This window comes from Octopus sinensis, linkage group LG15 (genome assembly GCF_006345805.1).
Source record: "Octopus sinensis linkage group LG15, ASM634580v1, whole genome shotgun sequence".
In the NCBI taxonomy this organism is placed as follows: Eukaryota; Metazoa; Mollusca; class Cephalopoda; order Octopoda; family Octopodidae; genus Octopus; species Octopus sinensis.
This window is the reverse complement of record NC_043011.1, coordinates 55,068,409-55,083,077: the sequence shown is the minus strand read 5'-3', so window position 1 is coordinate 55,083,077 and position 14,669 is coordinate 55,068,409. Positions and strand designations below refer to the sequence as shown.

The window sequence follows — 14,669 nt, the reverse complement described above, 5'->3', positions numbered from 1 at the left end:
GTGGCATGTAAAAAGCACCAACTGATCGTGGCTGTTGCCAGCCTCCCCTGGCACGTAAAAAGCACCATCTGTACATGGCTGATGCCAGCGCCGCCTTGACTGGCTTCCGTGCCGGTGACACGTAAAAAGCACCATCTGTATGTGGCCGATGCCAGCGCTGGTGGCACATAAAAAGCACCAACCGATCGTGGCCGTTGCCAGCCTCCACTGGCACGTAAAAAGCACCCACTACACTCATGGAGTGGTTGGCGTTAGGAAGGGCATTGAGCTGTAGAAACATTGCCAGATCAGACTGGAGCCTGGTGCAGACCCCGGTCGAACCGTCCAACCCATGCTAGCAAAGAAAATGGACGTTAATCGACGACGATGATGATGAATTAGTGAAAAACAGCCACATTGAGGGCCAATCACTATATTTTTGACAACAACAACAAAGTATTTCTAAGCTGTTATCAATTTCATTCAACAAAAAACTGGTTTTCCAGTTTTCATGCTGATATGAACATCCTTTGCCAATATACATAAATGCAGATACAGACACTGAGTACATTTACTGCATACACACACTTCTAAGAATAAGAGAAGCCAATACAAAAAGGAATGGAAATGCTTACGTAAATCATTGTTTTTCTGGATTTTCTCCTGGACTCTGACTCTGGCATCAGGATATTCAAACCAAATTCCGAACCGAAGCAAAGTGTCATTAGCCTCAATAAGTTTAGTAATCGCCATTTCTACTTTGTTTCCAAGAAGTGTTGGTTTCTATAGGGAAAAGAATAAATCCTTTTCAGCTTGATATATTATATATATACTCTTGTATCAATCATTCACTACAAATTGAACAGAAAATGCTAATAGAAAGCCAAGTAGCAGGATTTTTGATAAGGCAAATTTCTATAACAAGATAATAGTTACTATTATAGCGTGGAAGGTGTTTATAAGCCATTTAAGAAACACACAAAAACTGTTAGATTCACTTCAACATATAAATTTAATTTGTCAAAATATTTTCGTCACTTTGAGACCGTGACCTGTTCACTGACAAAAACTTTGTACTGCATCACCAAGTTTTTGTCAGTGAAAAAGTCACGGTCTCAAAGCGACGAAAATATTTTGACAAATTTAAATGTTGAAGTGAATCTAACAGTTTTTGTGTGTTTCTTAAATGCCTTATAAACACCTTCCACGCTACAATTGTTTTCGTTCCAGCACACAATCTCAGATCAAGTCACTCGCTATGCAAGTACATCTCCGTAGTTACTATTATATTAGATGAGTATTGAATAGAAAATAACTGAAGAAATAACTAACCACTGATAGAGCCTTTATCTAATTACTGGATCTGCAAGAAATATCAGCCAAATTCCCTCAAGTTACAGCCTATCCTTTTGCCTTATACAATGTAGTCTCATTTGAACAACAAGATGGCATGATGAAGGCTACAAAGCTTTTTGATTACAGGTTTGCTGAAACAGGCCTGACCTGGGGTTAAACAACAACAACCAATGAAATGACAGATGATGATGTTGTGAGCATCAACATTGAATGTTTTCTTTCAGGCATTTTAAAGATGTACTCCTTAACAGCAAAATGTTGATAAGTTTTTTACATACTTAATAAATTTTTTTCGTATCTACTTCTGTTTCGAAAGACAAGCATAGTTGTTATAATTTGATGTTACAAGGTAAAGTTGTGAACTGCTTCTAGGAACTAATATCTTTGTATACAGTGGGCTGTCCATACACGGATACTAAATGAACAGAGAGAACAATGAACACGAGCCCCATGCTAGTAGGGTATTAAGAGCACCATCCAAGCATGATCGTTGCCTGAGCGGCTATCTGGCCTCCGTGTTGGTGGCACGTAAAAGACACCATTCGAGCGTGATCATTACCAGCATCACCTTACTGGCACCTGTGCCAGTGGCATGAGTAAAAGATTCGAGCGAGGTTGTTGTCAGTACCGCCTGACTGGCCCCGTGCCGGTGGCATGTAAAAGCACCCACTACACTCTCGGAGTGTATCAGAGTGGTTGGCGTTAGGAAGGGCATCCAGCTATAGAAACTCTGCCAGATCAAGATTGAAGCCTGGTGCAGCCATCTGGTTCACAAGCCCTCAGTCATTCGTCCAACTCATGCTAGCATGGAAAGCGGACATTAAATGATGATGATGATGATGAATAGTATTTCTCATACTTTTTGCTAAAAACATAACCATGGATTGACAGAAGCAACACAAGGGAAACACACACACATGTATCTGCTATTGGTAGATGAACAAATAAAACATCGTTGCATAGCTTTATGTGAAGTTAGGTCATGGTTTAGAATGAATTACCTTTATTGATATGTAATCCAATAATGAATGTAGGAAACAATTTGCTTAATCAATGACGGGGCTCTAGAAAGGATTATGTTCATACACAGATACCCTGCTGTATATATTATTTCTTTGGAGTCAGTACTCGTGAGTCTTGTGACATAAAAAGAGTTATACATTTACTGTTCAGTTACATTTCTAAGTTGGTAATGTCTGAAAGGAAAATGTTGGCTAGAAAGGAATTTCAGAGGGTTGATGTTGTAGGGGAGGTAGAATCATTGAAAAACTAATTACAGCTTGTCTTTCTAATACTCAAGCAATGAGAGAAGACAGTAGATAGCAGGATTAAAATCAGAGTTCAATTTTTAAAGTAATGGCCAATTCCTTTCATTGAAGAACATAACTTATTTCTACAAACAATAACTCTGAGCACCTTTTCAAACTCCACCCGTCTACCACTTGTGGATATGTTTACAAAGTCAGAAAACAGCACAGCTCCCATGACTTTCGGAAACATTTTTTCACGCTAAGAGTTGCTGAAGCAAGGAACAAACTGCCGGCATCAGTTGTTAGTTGTCGGAGCACTGCATCCTTCAAAACTTCCATGCTTCCTGAGATTCGCCAACACTACACCTGATTTTCTCCCCTCCATACACACGCAAGCATGTATCTGACTCATACACTGTTCGCTTTCCAGACATTTGTACATTACTGCATATGCTTTATACGCACTTTTCACAAGTTGTGGGGCACCTGAGCACTGTATACAATAATTTCATTATTATTTAGCTTCTGCAACACAAGCCAGGCTATTTGTATAGAGGAGCTGTCACAAGCATAATTTTGGATGTTAACAAGGGTGCAATATAATATTTGGTATAGCAAAATTTACACTACAGAAATATTTTTTTTTCTGTCTTATCTATTTCTCATTCAGCAACTTGTCTGAAACTATTTCGAAAAAAAACATATTTCTATAGAAATATAGTACATTGTTACCTGGTTTTCCACTCTTAGCTCTTTTAATGCTTTGTGGCTTTCAACGCCAGTTAAAATTTCAACAATTGATTCTCCAGAGATGAAATTTGATTCAATATTTAAGATCTGCAATGTTTTGTTATCTTTCAAGGCTTCTCCTAATGCCTGCGAAAAGAAAATACATAAATTAAGAAAATAGCTGATTTGTGTGTTTACAGTCTCTCTCTGCGGAGCTAATATAGTCTAATCATATGAAAAAAATTTACAGCATCAGGTTTTTAGAATTTAGTTTAAGGGAGGTAATTCTTTCAATTCTTGTGCAAGTATAGAAAAAGAGCAGATGTAAAATCATAATAAATTGTTTGGAGAACAAAAGAAATTAAATACATTATGGTTTAATTAATATAGAAAAGTTGAGCTTACTTATATATCATTTATATCCTATACTAGAAAAAATATCAATCTAAAGAAAATTAACACACACTTCTATACGTAATGCAATGCTTGCAGTAAGACTTTAGAGTCCAGAATGTGTGATCCATTCTTTTGCTATATTTGTCATTGCCTTACAAAAGTAAAAACTGTTCATTTGATATTTGATGAAGAATAATATTGAAAAGTAGAGAAATTTCACCTTGGCCACAAAATCTGTAGCATCCACACTAGCCATTTCAAAAATTTCTAGATGTGTGTTTGTCTTCAGTGTTCCAACTATTTCTATCAATTTTTCTTTTGGAATGCCCTGGAAAAAATTTTTTGAAAAGTTTCGTGATGAATAACATGTAATTAAAAGAAATAAGTAAAATATGCTTACAATATTTGAGGTTTCAAAAAAGGCAATGGTACAGAATTATTTGGCCAAAAACTTGAATTGGTTTATACAAATAAAATTTATATTTTACAAAACAATTTTTATTAAGAAATTGAAAGAGAAGACTTATAAATATTTTTAAAAATACACATTGTAAATAAATATTAAGTTTATAGGAAATAAAATCGAAATCGATCAAAAATCAATGGAAATCGCAGTTGTGATACCAGTGCCGGTGGCATGTAAAAGAACCATCCGAACGTGGCCCTTTCCTTCTTGGGACACAAAACTCTGCTTGCAAAGACCTGTTGAGGCAAGTGAAATCAAAATCGATCAACAATCAATGGAAATTGCAGTTGTGATACCAGTGCCGGTGGCACGTAAAAGAACCATCCGAATGTGGCCGTTGCCAACACTGCCTCGATTGGCCTCCATGCCGGTGGCACGTAAAAACCACCAACCAATCGTGGCTGTTGCCAGCCTTGCCGGTGGCACGTAAAAAGCACCCACTACACTCACGGAGTGGTTGGCGTTAGGAAGGGCATCCAGCTGTAGAAACACTGCCAGATCAGACTGGGCCTCGTGCAGCCTCCTAGCTTCCAAGACCCCAGTCAAACCGTCCAACCCATGCTAGCATGGAAAGTGGACGTTAAACGATGATGACGATGATGATCCTTACCTTAATGTTGTTAAGATTAAGATGCTTCAATTTTGGATCATTATCCTTCAGTCTTGTTAAGCTTTCCTCATAGTTAGTCGTATTAGGAGCCAGTTCTTCGAAAACTCTTAGATCCTCAGCTCTGGCAACACCTTAATTAAAAAAGAGAAAAAGATGATAAATCAACATAAACATTACAATTTTGTTATCTAATTGTACGCAATAACAACTTTATATGAAACTTAGAAACATTGATATAGATTTGTTTAAAAATTTAGAAATGCAATGTTTAAATTAGAAAAATGTTAAAAAGGGCTCAGAAAAGACACCCAACTAGATTACATAAAATTTAATAGTAATCTTCAAAAGTATCTCATTTTCTCATTGTATGTGCTATTATATAACAAAGTAGTTGATTAAATAGTTTGTATGGATATCATTCAAGAGAATATATGGACATGAAATATATTCTAAAGCGAAAGATATTATTAATCAATTATGACAAAGGTAGACAGGCTAACATTATTTTGCTGCGGTGGATATATATACTTGATCTAATCAACCCATTACTTAACTGATATATATTTTATTGATCTTGGAAAGAGAAAAAGTGACTTCAGCAGGTTTTTTACTCAAACATAAATGTGCAGAACTAAATACTGCAACAATTTTACTCTGTCAACCTAATATTTCAGGCCGTTACTATTAATAATACAACTGAAGTCCATATTGTAAATAGATTGGTGTTATAGTAGAAATATGAAAATGTTATCCAAAATAAACTCCTCTGTGTTTGTGTATGCATATATGCAAATTATGTGAGTGGGCAGCCAATGGTAATCAGTCTTGAAGACAAGAAGGCCTTCCCCACTTTGATGAGTAAGATGGCCTTAAGTTAAAACAATTAACAGAACTGTTTTCATATCAGTTACACTGAACACCCAGTTATGTATAGTTATTTCTTTATCATATAAATCATATTCTTTACTGAAGTATTTCTTTTTCTAAATTGTTTCTGTGAATTATTTACTTCATAACTAAGGTGTCCTTAATAGGATGTAAATTGGTGTTGAATGATCCTGACTTTGTTGAAACATGGCAAAGATGTTTATAGCCAAAGCAGAAACAAAGTCCATCCCCCTCCTCACCATGGTGGGGACACTGGCAACGGGTAGTGTCAGAGCTATGCCGTCAGGAACTTCGGTTCCTGGTAGGGCCACCCAAGGCGGATTGGTCTGACACCAAGTGGTATTAGGGTCACAACCTGGCAGACAGGGCTCAGGTGAAAATCCTCGGAGTGTCTGCTTCGGCAACCAGCGGCTCCTCGGTCATTCTGTCCCTGTGTCTCAGGACAATCTGCGGCAAACAGGATGTCTTCACAAAGAAATTGAGAAACAAAGAAATTGAGAAAGAGTGATAAATGTGGTGGTCTGAAAGACACCATGGTTTTATTTTATATCAGAGGCCATTGATGAGGCTATTCTAAAGCTGTCACCAACCGTTTAATCAGAGCAACTTGGAGAAAGGGGGACTAAAAGGAAACGAGAAAGAGTATGAATAATGTGACACCTATAAAAAAAATCTGATAACTTCTGAATAAACCAGGATTAGATCTGCATCAAAAATCAACTGAACCCAGATTAAAATGTCTGGCTGTGTAGTTAACAAGTTCACTTGTTAACCATGTGACTTAGACACCCACTTTGTGACACCTTAATTGAAAGAAACCTGTTATGCATATGTGTGTGCGTGTGTGAGTGAGAGAGAGAGAGAGACTGTCATAGTGCATGAACGTTTGCAATCTACACTGAACAATGGCTTAAAGATGGTAACACCTCCATTTGAAGTTGAACTGCAATCAGTGATGTTTGTTGACATTTCCTGTCAATAAATATCTGCAAGCTCTGCATTCTTGAATTCCTCAGGAATCAAAAATTCCTTATTTGAAAAACAGGCAAAGAGGAGCATCCAGTTGTAAAAATCAAGCCGCAAATATTTGCCTTTTCTAAGCCATATTAGTATGGGAAACAGCCATTGAAGGAACAAACTTTATGTCTTGATATTGTGAACAAAGCACTGAGGAAGAATTAACACAAATACGACTCATTAAATTAAAGGTGTGTACCAGACATCCCATAGACCAAGGATACTGGAACAAGTGTTGTTAGGAAATATGTCACTCAATACAAATGTAAACTTCACGCAAAAAGATATTGTGCTTCAACAGTCACCATTTCTCATGAAGTATGTCTACCAATTAACCAATTTGTAACGAAGTTTCCAAATGGAAATGTTCTGTATTCAAAAACATATTTAAAAAAAGAAAATTTTAAAAAATGTTGAAAGTGGGAAACTGTATTATTTAAAAGAGATGCCAAGTACTTTGAAAGCATTGCCACTTACCAGCAAATCCACCAACGATTTCCTTGTCTTCTATGGATGCATTATACTGAACTTGATTCAACATTCCATGGAATCCAAGGACAGCTGAAATTCGTTAAAGAAATTTAATACACTATTAGTATGAATTTAAATTCATAGAATTGTATCTTTTATTACTGTAACATAACTATTTAAATCATTTAAAAAGAAAAAGAAATATCAAATCATCTAATAATATAATGCAAACCGTACTTAAGTGGGTATCTTACCTGCCAAATCTACCAGCTCTTCTTCAGTAGCTTTAGACAAAATGTCATCCCATTCAGTCTGAACTTCTTCATCTACAATATTTTCAATCTTGGGTGGCTCCTTGGGAACATAGGCTTTACCTGTTAAAGAAAATGAAATTAAAGAGCATTCATACATTTTTTTTTTTAAATGAGAAAAACTCCTGAGCAAATATGAAACTATAACAACATATCCTGCAGCTAAGCTTACCATAATTAACACAGAAGGCTTTAAATTTCACTTAATAAGTTCACATGCACTTACTCGATCCCGTACATCAAATAAGTTAAATTTTTTACTCTCTGCATCTTTTCATAATTCTTTTATCATTAATAAATGCAGCGGTTTTCTAAATTTATTTTAAGCATAAGAAGCTCTAACTATTCAACAGCAAACACTGCTGGCTCTAACTCCACATTATATTTCATCATTTCAAGTGATTAACTATCAACAGCCCATATTACAGGTAGTTAACCAATTATTTCAAGACTGACAAATCTATCCAAACCTTTTTTCTCTCCAGTATAAGGCTTTGCTTCTTCCCAGTCCTTCTCCTCTTTGGCTTTCTTTTCAAGGAATGCTAATAATTTCTTTCTGTTCAGAGGTCCAGTAGGAAGCTTTGATGTTTGATCTCTGCACCTCTGGGATGGTGGGAGTAAAGAATTCTGGAATATTGAAAGAAAATAACATAGAGTTAAATTACATTATTGTAATTAAAAGTAACTTGTAATACTTAATCTAGCATTAGTTGAAGCAAAAGCAAATTTTAAACAAAAAAACTTTAAAATTTAAAACTAAAAATTTTCATAAAATCTTTAGTTTTAAAAAATGTTCTTGCAGACCAAATAATTCGTAATAGTAGATATGGAAAATTTTAGAGTTCAGCATTTTCCCTAACACCAAGTGTAGAATTTTTTTAATGAATATTTTGAGATAAGTAATAAGTTAGAAAAAAAAAATTTTTTTTCTTAAGTATATAACACAATGCCTACAACAAACAGCTTTGCATTTCTGATCAATTGAACCAATAGGCTAACTATTCAGATGTATTAAAACAGCACCAGCCCTAATAGACTATTATCACAATTTATTTGAATGGTAGGGATTGGATTGGTATCATCATCATCATCATTTAATGTCCGTTTTCCATGCTGGCAAGCCAGGAAGTTGCATCAGGGTCCAATCTGATCCAGCAAGGTTTTTACAGCTGGATGCCCTTCCTAACGCCAACCACTCCAAGAGTGTAGTGGGTGCTTTTTATGTGCCACCGGCACAGGTGCCAGTCAGACGGCACTGGCATTGACCACATTCAGATGGTGCTTTTCACAAGTCACTGACACAGGAGTCAGTTGGGACAGGGAGGGAGGAGGAGGTGTGTGTGTGTGTGTGTGTGTATATATATATATATAGGTATAAATAAGTATGTATATATTCTGTTGTGTCTGGGGAGAGTCATTTTCTTTTTGTGCCTTATAATGTAACACACTCACCGGTAAAATTTCTAACCGTTTCAATAAACGAAAATTTCAGGAAAATAAAAATAAGAAAAAAGTGGAAATTTTACTGGTGAGTGTATTAAATAATAAGACACAAAAAGAAAATGACTCTCTCCAGACACAATAGAATATGCTTCAACACACGAACTCATATAAAGAATCTTGCAAACCAAATCCAAAGACGAAATATGTATATATATCTTTTATCTTTTACTGGTTTCAACCCAGGGCCGAGGTCATGCTGGTGCACCAGCTGTAGTTACTCGGTGTTGTTTCCAATATTGTTTTTGGTGAAGTAGCAAGTTGGACAGAGCTGCTCTTCTTTGCGTCTCCTTCCACGATGTGGGTTCATTTCATATCTCAGACAGAAACCTGTCCAGATGTTCTTTGAAAATTTCCACATCAACACCATGTGGATCTCTAAGGTTGCCTGGAAGGATGTTGAACAATTGCAGGCCCTTGAAACCTAGACTATTGCAGAGATCTTTGGTATGATGCAGTGCCGTCCAGTTTGAGGATTGGTATAGCTGTCAATTCCAAAATTGGGAGCTAAACCCTCCAAGATCTTCCAAATATATATCACTGCTTATCTCTCTCATCTTCTCTCCAGGGAATAGAGACTCAGCTCCTTTAGCCTTTCCCTGTAGCCCATCTTTTGCATCGAGTCAATGTTCTTTGTGTATTGGTGATGGATTGCTTTGAGTTCCACAGTTTGTTTCACATTCTCTGGGGACCAAAGTTGGGAGCAGTAGTCCAAGCGGCTGAGAACGAAAGTCTTCCATAGGAGTAGTAGGGCTTCCCATTTCCTGGTTCTGAATGTCCTCAGAATCCATCCAGCCACTCACCTTCCCAGTGTTGCCATCTTTGTAATATGCACATGGAATGTTGCATCATTGCTCATGTGAAGCCCCAGGACACATACTAACTCTGACTCTGGGATCATATTACCTTCTGGTCCAGTGTATTCTGATTTTAGCCTGGTGTGGGACCAATAGTGGAGTGCCTGAAATTTCAATGCATTGAATTGCATGTTATTTTGTTAGCCCATTTGTAGATTTCATTCAGATCTTTCTGCAGTTTTATGATGTCCTCTGGGTTCCTAACTGCCTGTGATACTTTCGTGCTGTCAGCTTAACTGGTCAGATTGGCTGACTGTACTGCAGAGGGCAGGTCTGAGAGGATCACCCAAATAGTAGTGACCCCAGTACAGTTCCCTGTGGGACTCTGCTGAGAATTGGTGTCACTTCAGAGTGAGCACCATTAGCTACAACTGTCTGACTCCAGCCCTTCAGAAAATCATGCAGCCACTCTCCCAGTTTCCCGGTAATACCAAGGTTTCACAGCTTGTGACATATCATGCCATGGTCAACCTTGTCGAAAGCCTTGGCAAAATCGAGGTATATCACGTCTACAGCTGACTGGATGGAAGCCATGTTGCATGTTTGTGAGAAGGTTGTTTTCTTCTTGGAACGTGATCAACCTTCTTCTGACAATGTGTTCCATTGTCTTGCTAACATGTGAGGTCAGAGAGATGGGCCTGTAGTTTTTAGCATCTGCTCTGTTCCCTCTGTTATAGACAGGGCATATTATACCTTCTTTTAGCATGTTGGGAAGTTTACCACATGCAAAGAAACTCTGAAAGAATATCTGCAGGGGTTTTGCAAGAGCCTTTTTACATGTCTTTAAGAGAACAGATGGGAGTCCGTCTGGGCCTGTTGCTGAGTTTGATCTCAACGCATCAATAACTGATATTACATTGATGTAATCGATGATTGCCCCTTTTCCGAAAAGATTCATTACATTGAAAAACTCCTCCGGCTTGTTTATTTGCATATTTTCCAGTGGAGAAATAAAAACACTTCAGAATTGTTTATTTAGCACTTCACTTATCTTCCCCGGGTCTGCAGTTAGTGAGCCATTTTTACTAAATAGTGGCTGTATGTGTGTGTGTGTATATATATATATATATATATATATATATATACACACATACACACACACACATATATATATCTCTATTTATAAAATATATATATATATAATATATATATATATAATATATATATATATATATAACAAATGAAAGACAGAAGATGAAATATATGAGAATATATTATTAATCGCGACAATTGTTTCGACACATCTAGCATCGATTCCTCTTGTGGGACACTCAACAACTGGTTCAGGAGTATCCGGTGGTACAGACGTATCTTGTTGGGTGATAAATAAATAAAAACAAAAAAGCAACTCGTGAAAATGACTGTTCCACAATGTAACTTTCTGTAGAGAGAAAAACAGCCAGACGGAGGCAAAATCTTTATATATATATATATATATAGAAGATCGAAAATAAAATTGCAGAAGACAAAAAGAGAAACGAACATGGTAATCCAGTGAGAAAAGTATTGAAAATAACCGTTGATAGATATGGATGTATAAACGGCCTCAGGCAAGCTGCACGGCACGAGCACACATGTTCATAGAAGCATCAGCAAACATGTGAGCAGACACACACGCAAGATTTGGTGCACTCATGATCACAAAGTGAGTCAGTTATTTACTTGGTGTTTAGAAGAACGGGGAGGTTAAAAGTAGACTTAAGTCATCCAAACCTTAAAGTAAAGTAAAATAAAATTACACTAAATTAACGGTTACTCAAATTTCATTCTCACTGCATTGTGCGAAAGTACATTTATATGCGTGTAGGCATCTCAATAGTCACTCAGAAATTCTATTAATGATCTTCTTGTTAGTCCACAGAATAGACAGGGATTCCTCGGAGCAGAGACGGCATCTCCTGGAAATTGCACTGTATGGTTTTGCATGTCTAACTATGGATCAATTAATGTTGTACTTCGTTTTACCCTCCTTCAGTTGCCATATAAAATCTGCCAAAGATGTCAAATGTCTCTTATTGATTGACCTAAAGCTGGCAACATGATTACACTTATATTCTTGTATATTTCATCTTCTGTCTTTCATTTGTTATACACCATTCATTTTATTATCCATTAATATATATATATATATATATATATATATATATATATACTAGCTGTATAGCCTGGCATAGCCCAGGATTAAATTAGGATTATTAAGCTAATCAAGTGCTTTGTTTCAAACCAAACTAAGTTACACCGACATCAAATTTGAGCGAAATCCATTGAAATTGGTAAATGTTTGGCTGAAAATGGGTTGCAGACAATTTGATTGGGAAATCCCATAAGGAGTCAGTTTATCGATTTTTCCACTCAGCAATTTTCTGGGGGTTTTTTTTTTTGGAGAACTTAAAGCATTCAAAGATCCCACGAGTCCTAAGTAACGCCAGCATCAAGTTTGAAAAAAATACATCAAAACTGGTAAAAGTTATGGTTGAAAATGTGGTGTAGCCAATTTTAGTGGGAAATTCTATAAGGAATCGGTTTATCACTTTTTCATCCTGATTGAATGGAAAATCCCATAAGGAATCAGTTTATTGATTTTTCACCCCAAATGGGACTTAACCAAACACAACACTGCTGATTCAAAGAATCTATATTTATACTTTAAAGTTGGTTTTCACACCCAACCCACTTCTGTAGAATCAGTGTCACTATAGGAATGCATGGGTTGGGAGTTTGACCGGCAGAGGTGATCAGGTTGCACATGCCAGCTCTTTCGACTCTGCCACATCATCTAACCCCACCCTTGGCCCATGGGTTGGGAACCCTTCCGGTAAGGAAAATAGAATGCCCAAAAGGGCTCCCAATCCTGTGTCAGAAGAGGTTATTTTCAGATCACAACTAAGCCTTAACCTAAGCCAACCTAGAGGCTTGGGAGCCTCTAAAAGGCACTGACTAATCCCAATCTAGTCCTAAACCCTCCTAGGGGTACTATCGGTCAAGGTTGCATCAAAGATAAGCATTGGAGAAGGTTGCATCGAAGGTTTGCACTGGATAAGGATGCATCGAAGGTTTGCTTTGGAGATCTGCAGTGAAGAAGGTTGACTCAAAGATCTGGATTGGATAAGGTTGCATTAGAGATCTGCATTGGAAAAGGTTGATTCAAAGATTTGCATTGGGGATTCGGATTGGAGTAACTTAGGAAAATTTACCATCAGCCTTAACAAAAAAATAAGGGGCCTGGCCCTTCTAGCCTAACTCTATGAGTAACTTGGCCAAGCACTGATATCAGCAGAGTGAACATTGTTGATGGAGTAGTCAGCATTGTCCAATAAAGAAGAGGAAGAGTCCATGAGTTGCCATGGTTTGAGAATATGTCTGGTCAATGCTTCCAGATCACCTGTTTATAACCACATAGGCTGCATTGATGACTTGTTCTTCTTTCTATGTCTATGAAACTTCGCTATAGACATAACCATGGGGTCATCTGATTCTGCACAGGTGACTGACTTAGTGGGCCTATACCTCCTTTCACAGATTAAGGATAGTTTTCCTCTCCTCACTGGGTAACTGTATAAGGATGATGCACGGGTTTATACTACCCATTTCATAAGCCAAACAAATCCATTTCATATATCAATGTATCGTTCAATCACCCAAAATCCACTAGAGATAGCATCGTTACCACTATTTCGATCAGAATCTCTAATTTATCTGCAAATGAAGAGATTTTCGATCAACATGTGCTAGTGTACAACAGCACTCTAAAATTAAGCGATTTCAGAACTAAAATCTCATATATACCTAACACGAGATTTAAAAACAAGATGGCTGGTCTACCACCTGACCATGTCACAGTTGGTCGGAAAAAATTTTTACAGAAAATTTGGACTGGTTCGTTAATGGGATTTTCTTTTAAAGTATAAAAAAGTTTTATGTGTGCGTGCTTCTTATTTCCTGTTTATCCTGATGAGGGGGTCATCGCTGTCATGCACTTTATTGTAAATAAACTGCAGTGGTGAGAGCTCCTGAAATGGCCATAGATATATGTAAATGTTGAATTTGACCTGTGGAGTTTATTATGAACATTTGGATGTGCTTGTGTGAGGGGAGTAAAAGACTTTTTTCAAGATGTATGTAAATTTGACCTGTGAAAGTGTTTACTTATGAACTTTGTACATACTTGTGTGAGGGAAGTATAAGACTTTTTTCAAATATTAAAAAAAAAATTTTTTTTTTCAATATTTTAATTGTCTGATAAAACTTTAGTCGGTGGGCATTTATTTTTAATTTAATTTTTATCTTTATATATTTATCTATTAGGTTTTTTTGGTAGTTTATGAATTTTTAGTTCTGTATATTTAAATTTTTGAAAGGCCATTCTATTTGTATTTTTATTCGATTATATACTTTTACCTTCTGTGATTTTATGTATATGTGTTATTTTTTTTGTGTTTGTAGACCATGGTGATTTTTATATATGATTACATGTTTGAGGGGTGGTGTTGTATGTAAAGTCATTGACCCAAATTTAATGTTTGCTCTATAACCAATGCTTCTTCATCTTCATCTCATTTACATTTGAGCACTTCTTTTGCAGTCCTATAAACCCTTTTGTTTCTATAAAAAGAGACAAATATTATTTCTTGCTATAAATATATATATATATATACACACACACACACACACACACACACACAGAGGAAATGCTATTTTGACCGCAGACCATTGGTGCTGCCACCTACAGTTGCTTTTAGTGTGAGAGAGAAGAGGGAGGGAGGGAGAGAGAGAGAGAGAGAGAGAGAGAGAGAGAGAGATTTTACTAAGAAATATAAGAGAGGGTTAAAATTTCCCTTA

General features: G+C 36.7%; 1 protein-coding gene across 2 annotated transcripts in view; it reads right to left on the bottom strand.

Moving 5' to 3' along the window:
- The window catches only part of LOC115219766 (tropomodulin-2), a 59,924-nt gene that overhangs the window by 822 nt on the left and 44,433 nt on the right, over nucleotides 1-14,669 (bottom strand). For both annotated transcript variants that reach the window (XM_029790016.2, XM_029790015.2), the window contains exons 3-9: nucleotides 7,944-8,100; nucleotides 7,417-7,536; nucleotides 7,169-7,252; nucleotides 4,787-4,917; nucleotides 3,931-4,038; nucleotides 3,318-3,461; nucleotides 615-762 (exon numbers count right to left, since the gene is read on the bottom strand). In XM_029790016.2, the coding sequence (XP_029645876.1) occupies nucleotides 615-762; nucleotides 3,318-3,461; nucleotides 3,931-4,038; nucleotides 4,787-4,917; nucleotides 7,169-7,252; nucleotides 7,417-7,536; nucleotides 7,944-8,100 (892 nt within the window). The remainder of the gene's footprint in view (nucleotides 1-614; nucleotides 763-3,317; nucleotides 3,462-3,930; nucleotides 4,039-4,786; nucleotides 4,918-7,168; nucleotides 7,253-7,416; nucleotides 7,537-7,943; nucleotides 8,101-14,669) is intronic.